General features: G+C 40.1%; 1 protein-coding gene across 1 annotated transcript in view; it reads left to right on the forward strand.

The window, feature by feature from the left end:
* Positions 1–12,577, forward strand: part of LTBP1 (latent transforming growth factor beta binding protein 1) — a 366,037-nt gene that overhangs the window by 264,620 nt on the left and 88,840 nt on the right. The window contains exons 19-20 of the mRNA XM_061626114.1: positions 4,572–4,691; positions 12,116–12,238. Of these exons, the coding sequence (XP_061482098.1) occupies positions 4,572–4,691; positions 12,116–12,238 (243 nt within the window). The remainder of the gene's footprint in view (positions 1–4,571; positions 4,692–12,115; positions 12,239–12,577) is intronic.

The raw sequence follows: 12,577 nt of genomic DNA on the forward strand, positions 1-12,577 counted from the left end.
ATAATAGAAGAAAAGGAAAGGAATGTTACATCTTTCCTTTCCATTTCTTATCACAGCAGACTGACTTTGGTATATGTGTATAGTTTAGATTGCATTTTAGGAAGCTGTGTAAGAAAGCTAGAAGACACTAAAGGAAGGCGAAACTTGCATTTATAACAATAGATTTGTATGTATGTATTCATAATGTAGCATCTGAGACACACTGTAATGAATTTGCTAGGCACTTCCAGGAAAAAATCTTTAGCATCCGCCAGGACTTAGACTCCAGTTTTATAGCAGGTGAATCAAGCAAGGTATCCAGAGCACAGCCTTGTTCAGATTTCTTGGATGAGTTTCAGTTGGTGCAGCTTGAGGATGTTGACAAGGTGCTTGGACAGGTTCGTGCAACCACTTCTGTGCTGGATCCTTGCCCTTCTTGGCTAATAAAAGCTAGGAGGGATGGAACAGCCGGCTGGGCCATGGAAGTGATTAATGCCTCTCTGCGAGAGGGGGTGGTCCCTGGCTGCCTCAAAGAAGCAGTAGTGAGACCACTCCTGAAGAGACCCTCCTTGGACCCAGAAAATCTTAATAACTATAGGCCGGTAACAAATGTTCCATTCCTGGGCAAGGGCCTTGTGCGAGTGGTTGCAGGCCAGCTCCAGACACTCTTGGATGAGACCGATTATCTGGATCCATTTCAGTCGGGTTTCAGGCCTGATTTTGGCACAGAAACAGCCGTGGTCGCCCTGTATGATGACCTTTGTCGGGAGAGAGACAGGGGGAGTGTGACTGTTGATTCTTCTTGATCTCTCAGCGGCTTTTGATACCATCGACCATGGTATCCTTCTGGGAAGACTGGCTGAGTTGGGAGTGGGAGGGACTGCATAGCAGTGATTCCGCTCCTACTTGGCAGGTCTGCTCCAGAAGGTGGTGCTTGGGGAGCATTGCTCGGCACCCTGGACTCTCCAGTATGGGGTTCTGCAGTGGTCAGTTCTGTCCCCCATGCTGTTCAACATCTACATGAAACCATTGGGTGCAGTCATCCGGAGCTTTGGAGTGCATTGCCATCAGTATGCTGATGACACGCAGCTCTATTTCTCCTTTTCACCTTATTCAGGTGAGGCTGTGTGCTGAACCGGTGCCTGGCTGTGACAATGGACTGGATGAGGGCTAATAAAGTGAGACTCAATCCAGACAAGACCTAGATGCTGCTAGTTCTTCTGACCGGATGGTGGATGTCCAACCTGTCCTGGATGGGGTTGCACTCTCCCTGAAAGAGCAGGTTCGTAGATTGGGGGTTCTCCTAGAACCATCTCTGTCACTTGAGGCTCAGGTAGCCTCGGTGGCATGGAGTGCCTTCTACCAACTTTGGTTGGTGGCCCAGCTGCGCCCTTATCTGGACAAGGATAACCTGGCTTCAGTTGTCCATGCTCTGGTAACCTCCAAATTAGATTACTGCAATGCACTCTATGTGGGGCTGCCTTTGAAGACGGTTCGGAAACTGCAGCTTGTGCAAAATGCAACGGCCAGATTGGTAACAGGGACCAGATGATCCAAACATATAAAACCGATTCTGGCCCGCTTGCATTGGCTGCCTGTATGTTTCCAAGCTCGATTCAAGATGCTGGTTTTAACCTATAAAGCCTTACACGGCTTGGGACCACAATACCTGATGGAACGCCTCTCCTGATACAAACCCATCCATACACTGTGCTCAACATCTAAGGCCCTCCTCTGGGTGCCTACTCCGAGGGAAGCTCAGAGGGTGGCAACAAGGGAGAGGGCCTTCTCATTGGTGCCCCCAAATTATGGAATTATGTTCCTGACGAGGTGCACCTGGCACCATCACTGTTATCTTTTTGGTGCCAGGTCAAGACTTTCCTCTTCTCCCAGGCATTTTAGCATGTGTTTTTTTTAATTGTTTTAAATTTTTTAAAGTGTGTTTGAAATTGTTTTTAAAAGATGTGTTTTAAACTTGTATATTTGTTTTTAATGTTTTTAGTTACTGTAAACCGCCCAGAGAGCTTCAGCTATGGGGCGGTATACAAATACAATAAATAAATAAATAAATAATGTAGCTTATTCCAGAAATGGTTTTTACTTCTCACCTCAATTATTATCCATCTATCTTTTTGTTGTCTTTGTAGTAAAATTAAAATCTGAATTTTAAGGACCTTTCAAAATCAAACATTTGTCTTATCCCTAATTATGTGGTTGCTTATATAAATATTAAATTTTTTGTCATGAGATGGTTTTGTTAGCTTCAACCCTAAATCCATTTACTCAATGGAAGATACTTCAATATAATAATGCTTAGGATCTTTCCCTGTGTTAGCAAGATAAACCATAAATTTAAACATATATCTGATCATCAGTTGAAATAAATCAGCTGTTTATTTAGTTACTGATTTGTTACATCCTACTTTTCTTCCAAGGAGCTCGGAACAGTGTTTTTAAACTCATGAAAGCCCTGAAAGGTTGGTTAAGATATGAGGTAGTGACTTGCTAAAGCCACCTAGTAAACTTCATAGAAAAAAAAAAGTCCTCAAAGCTTTCTTTTTTTTTTAATTTCAAAGTTGTTTTGTTTTAATGTATTTTAATGTCTGTTTTTATGATGTTTTAAAGTGGTTTTAGTGCTTTTGTTTGCCGCCCTGGGCTCCTGCTGGAAGGAAGGGCGGGATATAAATAAAATGATAAATAAATAAATAGATGAATTTAGATTTAACCCTAGGTATTATAGCCAACCCGGCATTCCAAATGCTACTTGGTGCACTTCAGTGGATCTGTTCAGATTTAATTTTTTATTATTATTATTATTTGATTTATATCCCACCCTTTCTCCCAACAGGAGCCCAGGGCAGCAAACAAAAGCACTAAAAACACTTTAAAACATCATAAAAACAGACTTTAAGATACATTAAAACAAAACAACTTTAAAAACATTTTTAAAGCTTTCAAGACATCTAAAAAAAAGGTTAAAAACATATTGTTTTTTAAAAAAAGGTTTAAAAACATCTTAAAAAGCAGTTCCAACACAGACACAGACTGGGATAGGGTCTCAACTTAAAAGGCTTGTTGAAAGAGGAAGGTCTTCAGTAGGTGCCGAAAAGATAACAGAGATGGCGCCTGTTTAATATTTAAGGGAAGGGAATTCCACAGGGTAGGTGCCGCCACACTAAAGGTCTGTTTCTTATGTTGTGCGGAATGGACCTCCTGATAAGATGGTATCTGCAGGAGGCCCTCACCTGCAGAGCGCAGTGATTGACTGGGTATATAAGGGATAAGACAGTCTTTCCTGGTCCCAAGCTGTATAGGGCTTTGTACACCAAGACTAGAACCTTGAACTTAGCCCGGTAGCAAATGGGCAGCCAGTGCTATTCTTTCAGCAGTGGAGTGACATGTTGGCGATGCTCTGCCCCAGTGAGCAGTCTCACCGCCGCATTTTGCACCAGCTGCTGTTTCCGGACCAACCTCACAGGCAGCCCAACTTAGAGCGCATTACAGTAATCAAGCCTAGAGATTACCAGTGTGTGGACAACAGTGGTAAGGCCATCCCGGTCCAGAAATGGCTGCAGCTGTCTTACCAGCCGAAGAGGTAAAAGGCACTCCTAGCCATGGAGGTCACCTGGGCCTCTAGTGTCAAAGATGGATCCAGGAGCAACCCAGACTACAGTCATGCTCTTTCAGAGGTAGTACGACCCCATCCAAAGCAGGCAACTGACCAATTATCTGAACTCGGGAACCACTAATTCACAGCACCTCCATCTTGCTAGGATTCAGACTCAGTTTATTGGCCCTCATCCAGCTCAACACTGAGTCCAGGCAGCAGTCCAGGGCTTGCATGGCCTACCTTGATCCAGATGTTACAGAGAAATAGAGCTGGGTATCAGCAGCGTACTGCTGACACCTTGCCCCAAATCTCCTGATGACTGCTCCCAAAGGCTTCATATAGATGTTAAACAGCATTGGGGACAAGATGGTGGCCTGCGGCACCCCACACCACAACTGCCAGGGGGCCGAAAGACAATCACCCAGTGCTAGTCTCTGAAAACGGCCTTGGAGATAGTATCAGAACCGCTGTAAAACAGTGCCACCAATACCCATCTCACCAAGTCAGCCCAGAAGGATACCATGGTCAATGGTATCAAAAGCTGCTGAGAGATTACATCTGCTCGAATACAAGAGGTAGTAATCAAAACCTTATTAAGATGGCACTGGACCCCAGTTAGACTCTCTCGTATTACCATTATGTTGTCACCATTATGTTGGAGGGGTTACAGTCAACAAGGAACATTAATGAACAAGGTGGAATTGTGGGGTGGTGTCCAAATTTGGACACATATATTCACTGAAGTATCCCAAATGATGCTTCAGAATGTGGTTAAAGACTGTCCTTCTCCTGATAAAGGTCATCCATCAGGGTGACCAAGGCCAATTCAGTCCCATAACCAAACCTGAACCCAGACTGGAATGGGTCAAGACCATTTTTAGAGCCATAGCACCCAGTGCTCCTTATATACCATCCTAAATTCTGTTATAGCATCAAGGTGCATTTTTAATTATTAAAATCTTAATCTGTTTTCTTTTTAAAGATATTGATGAATGCTCAATTCCACATACTTGTCCAGACACAGAGTGTATTAACAGTCCTGGTTCTTACCAGTGTGTCCCTTGCAGAGATGGATTCAGAGGCTGGAATGGGAAATGCCATGGTAAATGTCATCTTGAAAATGTTTTATATTCCAAATGTTATTGCATTTCTCCCAGGCTTTTTTAAATTCATGCTTTTAGTTCTTAGAACTACTTTGTCTTTCCTCTGCTGTTGTTTAAGTACTCTTGACAGAGTTTAAGCTGTTGTTTGGTTTTTATGCTGCTTAATGTTATGCTGGGGTTGTTTTTATACCGTATGTTGATTCAGTATTATTGATTTTTTGTACTGTATTGATTTTTACATTGTAAACAAACCAGAGAACGCAGCTGATTGAACCGTATAGATATTAATGCATCAATAAATAAAATGATGAGTTGTATTCGACTAGTAGACCCATTGAAATTAATGACCATGACTAACTTATGTCCATTAATTTCAGTGTGTTTGCTCTGAGTAAAAGTTAATTGAATACAACCGTGTGTGTTTTCCCTCTGCAGAGTTGACTGAAAGGTTTGCACCTATGTTCCTTCGGTTGGATCCAGACTAAGTTAACTGCAGTTGGATTTTATTGAAAACAATGTGAAAAGTTAGCCATGGCTAAAGGTACATCTCACTGGTTTCAGTGGGAGCTAGTAGCAGCCAGTGTGGTGGGACAGAGTTGCCCTTCCAACTCTGGTGTCACTACAGCTTATCTTGGCAGGAGCAAGGTCATGGCTCTGCAGACACATCTGCACACCCCAACCTGACTGCCATCTTGTCCCTTGTAGGTAAGCTGTAGCGATGGCGGTGTTGGTAGAGCAGCCCCACAGCTCCACCACACCAGCTGCTACTGATGGGTACTAAGTGCAGTTCACTTAGTCTAAATCCAACCCTTGTAACTTAAATAAAAACTGAAGGAGGGAAAGTTTCAAGATGATAACCTGGCGCTGTGTATTCTTAACTATAGGGAAGCCAGAATCACAGCTCAGGAGTCATTATTGTTGTGGCATACTGGAACAATAAAGCAAGGAGAGGGGGAATATCATGAACAGTGCTCAGAAACATATTATAATGTATAAATCATTGCCCACAGACTTACAATCTAAAAAGAAAAATCATTGGCCACAGACTTACGATCTAAAAGGAAAATGGATTGGAAGGGAGGAGGAAATAAGTCGTGAACAAAGTGATATGTGCACATATAACTGTGATGGGAGGGTGCATCTCTCTCTGTGGTGCTCTGCTTGTGCAGAGGGGCCTATCATGATTTGTACAGCAGTGGGCTTGATCTGGTCTACATATTACACTTGATGGCAATCAGCATCACCATGACTGAGTCTGACATCATGCAGCCAAATAGTTTAGCACAACTCACCATGTGAGTCAGGTCTATCATACAGTAAGATTCCCTGTTCCCTCCTGCTCATGTTTTTGGCAGGCACCACTGCAGTTGGAAAGGGTGTGTGTGTGTCACTGTATGAGGTGAATTTTAAGAGATGATTCAACCTGGGAAAGGATGCTAACCCCCCATGGCAACCTGTCATGGTAATATGTAGACGTAGTATTAGATAGAAAAGTGATAATTACAATGACTAGGGATGTACTAGAATTCCATTCAATTCAGATTTGGTACCGAATTTTCCATTAATTTGCTTATTCTCTATCATTGTGGATCAGATTTTTATGTAGCAATTTTCCAAAGCTATTTTCAAAAACAGATTTTTAAATTTAAAAACCCTCTAAAATATTGATATTAAGATAATTTTATTGATGTTTCCTTTCATTTATAGATATTTCCTTCCAAAATATTGATATTAATATCAATATTTTTTGCAAGGGAAGAAAACGGATTGGTAAAAGCAGACGCTAGCAGACAAAGAACGAACTCGAATCAATATTGATGTTTAGTCAACAGAATGCTTTCGAAATGGCACTGGCCAACAGATCCCAGCCCTAACTGGGCTCCTTCTGGGAGGAAGGGAGAGATATAAATTTAATTAATTAATTAACTAATAATAACTGTGCCTCAAGTCATGACTAGGTTTTACTGGAGGTGTATTGACTGCTACTAAAAACAAACAGCCCTACATCACCTCCTCTCTTATAATAATGAGATATCCTGCAACAAGAAGACATTTAATTTTTTTAATTATTAAATTTCTATCCTACCCTTCCTCCCAAAGGAGCCCAGAATGGCAAACATCAAAGTGCTAAAACAATTCAATATAAAATAAAATAAAAACATATTTAAAAACATTTAAAAATATTTGGAAAATCTAAAAACATTTAAAGGTGATCATGTAGCCTCACAGTTCTGGTCGCAAGGTTGCTATGTCTTCTATTCCTTTCTGCACATCATATTTCACTTCAGACTTTGCATAGCTCAAATCTAAGCTTATACACAATGAAATGTACATCAGAGTAGAGGAACAATAGTATTTTCCAAGGGCTTATCCCTGCACTTTCAGTCTGCTCACACAACACAAAATGAGGTGGTTGTCAAAACTCACTTCATTGTAAGTTGAAAAAATGTATAGTTACTTTCAACTGTTTTGCCTACAATGTGTAACGCTGAATAGGTTAGTCAATGCATTTCTGAAGTTAACTTTTCTGAAAAAAATCCAATGAAAAGAAATTATATTTTCCTGTGTTGTCTGGAATCCTGGCTTTTTAATGTCTAGGCTAGAATTTTTTATTTATTTTTTGTCATTGCTTACATTGGCTCTGGCTCTTGGCATCTTACCATATGCTGTCTGCTTTCAGTGTTCAATGTTCAAAGCAAAAGGGACATTTAAAAATGACAGGCAGAGCAGATAGGTAGGTCTTTACATTGTTTTATTGTGTTAGTGCTTGTTGGCAAATTCTGAGAGGCTTACTCAGCATTTCCTATGACTTTAAGCAGACATTATCTGTCTGCCCTCCCACATATCTACTTACTTTCCTCCTTTATAAGCCTTTTTTCTTGTTTATTCTCTGAAAGCCTTCTTTTTGTAGATAAACACTTAAATGTCTGGGATAATACATGGTAAAACCTCAGAAAGTAGTTGGGTCTTGCACACATGGTGGGAATATTATACCCAGTGAAACTTTATGTTCTTACCACTTGTCTTTAGTCTAATCCTTGAAGCCCTATGGCTGATTTGCACGTTATATCGTGATTCAGAGACTGCTTAGAATGACCTCCGTATGGTGTTTGCTCCAGCCCCATAATGCGCACCACTCCTCTCCATGTGATTTCGATGCATTTCTTGGAGGGTTTTCTTGTGAGCCATCACTAGGCACGTGAAGTCAGAGAAGAGCAGATGTCATTTTAATCATCCTTTATAGGGGTAGACATAATGGCTGCATTAGGATGATTATACCTTAGCTTAACAAGCCAAGATATGAAGGGGCTTCATGCACTTGCACACAGCCACTTTGGTTTTCCCTTTGCACTGTTGGGGAAAAGTCAAGAGGTTGCAGTTAACCATAGTTTGCATCTGAACTGGAAAACTATGGGTAATGTCTTTCAAACAAGCTAGAATATGAAACCATGGTTTGAAGTCAATATCCATTATCCTGGCTTGTTTTGGAAGCCATTAACTATGGCCTGGTTTGCACATCATGCTAAGCCTAACTAATTCAAAGTGCTGGTTTTGACCTATAAAGCCTTATGTAGCTGAGGACCCTAATACTGTCAGGAGAGCTGCTCCCCACATGAACCCACCCAGACCCTGTGTTCATCATCTGAGGCCCTGAGGAAGGTGGGGAGGGAGGCAACACAAAATTGGGCCTTCTCTGTGGTGGCTCCCTGACTGTGGAATATTCTCCTCGGAGAGATGTGCCTAACATCATCACTATCAACCTTTAAGCGTCACATGAAGATGTTCCTGTTCACCCAGGCATTTTGATCTTAATTGGGGTTCATCTTTTAATTGGGTGGTGTAGGATATGTCCTTTTATGGTATTGCAGGTTGAGCAGTTTTAGTTAATAATGTTCTTTTATCTTCTGATATATTTTAAATTTGGTATTGTATGCCTTTTTCAAAAAATGGTAAGTCACTTTGAGACATTTTCTAGTAAGTTGCAAATAAATAAAATAACAGCAACAGCAGCAACAAAAACATGGCTACGCTCTAAATATAAGGCAGACTGGCTCTAATATGTCTTTCTTTCCCATCCTTATTTCTGCTATACTCCAGTCTACACCAAAAAGGGTGGGGGGAATCCAAATTCTGAGAAAAGTCCTCACAAAGTTTTAATTAAACTGTGATCAGCTATGTCTATACTCATATTGAATTTTTGCAGTAGTAATTTGAAATGCAAAATTAAGACTGATGCAGAGCACACACAATTCACAGCTTCATAATCTATGAAGATACTGGTATTCTCTTTTTAGGATTTTGATTCTGCATTTCATGCTTGTAGCACACAAAAAATCCCCGGAGCAATTATTCTTCAATAAATTTCCAAAAGGATCCAAAGTGTGGATGCAAGAGCAAGATGATAAGCCGCACATAGCTGTAAAGAAACCTTGAGACCAAACTGGACAATACGTTAGCTTCTTATCTCTGTCCTTAAGTGCAGTGTTTTTTTAAACACATATTGCCTGTGCAGGGGGCCTGATCTGGATCAGGGCCCTAGCATAGAAGAAGGGGAGCTTTAACCAGTTTGGATCAGGTCCCCCATGCTGGCAGTTTTCATTGGAACAAAACAGGGATGGGGAGCCTTTTTTGTCCCAAGGGCCACATTCTGGGCAACCTTTTGAGGGCCACATGCCACTGGTGGAACTAGAGGCCAGAAGCAAAATTGGGTGGAGCAAAGAACAGACTTTTTTGCCTTTGTACGGTGAACTAATTTCTACACACACCACTCTCTATCCTTCATCACAATTAGCAAGAAGCATGGGGGAAGGGTGACTTAGCCTGTGCCTGCTTTTGAGACGGGCTCCTGCCTCAAAAGAAGCTTATTCAGATATATCAGTCAGATTTTTTTTTTTTTTGACTGATTAAACTTCTCCCGGGTAGGGAGAAACGAAGAGATTAACCTCAAAGCCTATTTTTGTTGGGACGACCAGATCTCATTAATTTATGGGACGAGGTCCAGCCGACGAAGGTGGGACGGATTTTCAACAACAAGCTCTATCTGATAAAGCGAACGTTCATCTTATCTTTTAAGAGAGAACGCACTAACAGGCAAGCACCCTTCTTTCTATATTTTTCTTTTACTTGACTTAAATTGTTGCTGTTTAAAAGAGATTTGCCAGATTGATCGGTTTTTGACATCTCACTGGGGAGCCATAACTTCTCTCTGCTACTCACTAATTAATAGCTTATCTCTGTTTTTGTTGCAAAAAGCTGTCCTGGATTTGCATTCTAAAGATATACACAGAAGAGGGATTTCTATTCCAGATTTTTATTTTGAAGAATATTATATTGTCTGAGACTACTCTCTTTTTGGTCTATTTTATTTTGACGAATCTGTTTCCTGACGACCGCCATTAATTGTTTCGATCCTGGGAACTGCATTTTGTTTACTTAAGCATGGAGAGATAAGGCTGTCTGCTCTGTTTATACTGTGATGTCACCAAGTTTGGAGTATTAACCCAATTGTTGCTGAAATAAGAAGTGGTTTTCCTATATTTTTCTTTTAAAATGGCAATTAAGAAAGTGGCTGAGAATCTGGAAATAACTATGTTTCAGAAAATAATGGATGAGATTGAGATAACGAAACAAAACCTGCGACAGGGTCGTAAGGAGCTGAAAATTGAATTGAGTAAAATGAAGCAGGAGATTAAAGATATAGGGGTCCCTGTGAGAGAGGTGACCCTGGAAGGGGTCCCTGTGAGAGAGGAGACCCCGGAGATTGGAACAAACGTGGAACAGGAAAAAGATTTGGAGTCTATGGACTTTAGAAACAAAATCTATTGTTTGGAGACACAGGAGATTAAAGACATAGGGGTCCTTGTGAGAGAGGAGACCCTGGAGACTGGAACAGGGGTCCCTGTGAGAGAGGAGACCCTGGAGACTGGAACAGGGGTCCCTGTGAGAGAGGAGATCCCGGAGATTGGAACAAACGTGGAACAGGAACAAGATTTGGAGTCTATGGACTTTAGAAATAAAATCTATTGTTTGGAACTCAATGTTATCTCTGAAGAAATTAATGAAGATTCTAGAGATAAAGTTATCAATGGCATGGATAATCTTCTGGACTGGATTGATGTGATGGAGCCCAATATAGAGAAAATCTATGGAATTAACTGCAGCCATGTGACAATGGAAAAACTTTCAAGAGATGACCCAGTGTATTTTGAAAAAAAGAACAGAGATATGATTTTACAGCAGTATTTCAGCAACCTATTCAGAATGGATGGCAAGAAAATATTTGGGATAGAGGTAATTCCCATCAGACTCTTACTATATGACTATGGCTTTGACAGCAAGATTATTATGGAATACTGATAATGGAAGATTGGATACTGAAATTACTGGACTTAACAAGACTACTGAAGATGGAAGATGGAAAATGGAACTAATAGGGATAATAGAACAATGGCTACTGAAATTACTGAACCTAACAGATTCTGATGTGATGGATTAATTGAAATGTTTATTTTGACTATGGTTTTGACAATAAGATTATCATAATTAGTAATGAGATGGATTAATCGATATGCTTATCTGGAAAAAAAAATTGATAGATATATTTCTTAAAGAATTGAAACCTCTCTTTGACTTTTTGTGGAAAGAATAAAGTAATGTTTATGAGATTTGATGATTAAGTAAGATAACTACTGGAGGAAAGTGATTTTATAATATGACTTAAGAGACAGGATTGTTATATATTATAGACTTATAACTGATTTGATCTTTGACAAATGGGAAGTCAATATTTTACTCTTTATTTTTTATTTTTGTTTTTTTTTTCTTTTTTTTTTTTTGTTTAACTATTTTTGATTTTGTTTTTTGTCTTTGAATGTTTCATGATTTTGTCTTGTATGTTTTATGAAAATCTGAATAAAAATTATTGAAAAAAAAAAAAAAACAATTAGCAAGAAGCATTATCAGAATTCAAGGGCAGGGTCCAGCCATGGGAAAATTCTCAAGGTGTGATGCAGGGCCAAGTGAGGTGTGTGGCCTAGGGAGAGTTCTGAGGGCCAGATATGGAGGCCTGGAGGGCCACATTTGGCCCCAGGGCCTGAGATTCCCCATCCCTGGAATAGAATCTCCTATTTGCTTCATTTGGAAGTTTTTTTTTTCCAATACAAATTGCTGACATGGAGTGAGGGACCTAATGGAGGCAAAGGGATAAAGCCCTCTACCCCCACTTGACGGTCTGAATTGGAAATTTGTGTTTAAAAAACCACCTGAATTTAAAGACACAGACACTAATGTATCATCTAGTTTGGCCCTTACTCAGAAAAACAGTAACAAAAGTCATTAAAAACTTGTTGGCAGATTCTTTTGAAATGTCTCAGGCATCATTATATATAAGCAACAATTTGTAAATGCACCTTTGCATTCACAGATATAAATGAATGTCAGTATAGCAATCTCTGCACAAATGGCCAGTGTGAAAACCTGGAAGGATCATTCAGGTGTCTTTGTAGCCAAGGTTATCAGCTGTCCCTTGGTGGAGATCAGTGTGAAGGTAGGAATATGATTAATATATTTGTTCTTTCAATATATGTAATATTTACCAAGAGGAGGGAAATAGTCTGATTAATCATGGGCATTCAAAGCATGTGAACTGTATTCCTCACTCAATATGTAGTGTTGGCAGAAACTTGTATACTACTTCTAAAATACAAACATATAGGAGCAATAGATTTGCTTGAATGCCTGTGCATAGTTGGGCTATTCTACTTCATGGTGTGCTGGTCATGAGAGAAATGCGTACGGTCAGCCTCCAGAGGAAAGCCTTTCTATGAACGTTTTTAAAAGCACAAGCAGCAAAAAGATTCACCCTTCCCTCAATAAGTATCTGAAG

This window comes from Rhineura floridana, chromosome 4 (genome assembly GCF_030035675.1).
Source record: "Rhineura floridana isolate rRhiFlo1 chromosome 4, rRhiFlo1.hap2, whole genome shotgun sequence".
Taxonomy (NCBI): domain Eukaryota; kingdom Metazoa; phylum Chordata; class Lepidosauria; order Squamata; family Rhineuridae; genus Rhineura; species Rhineura floridana.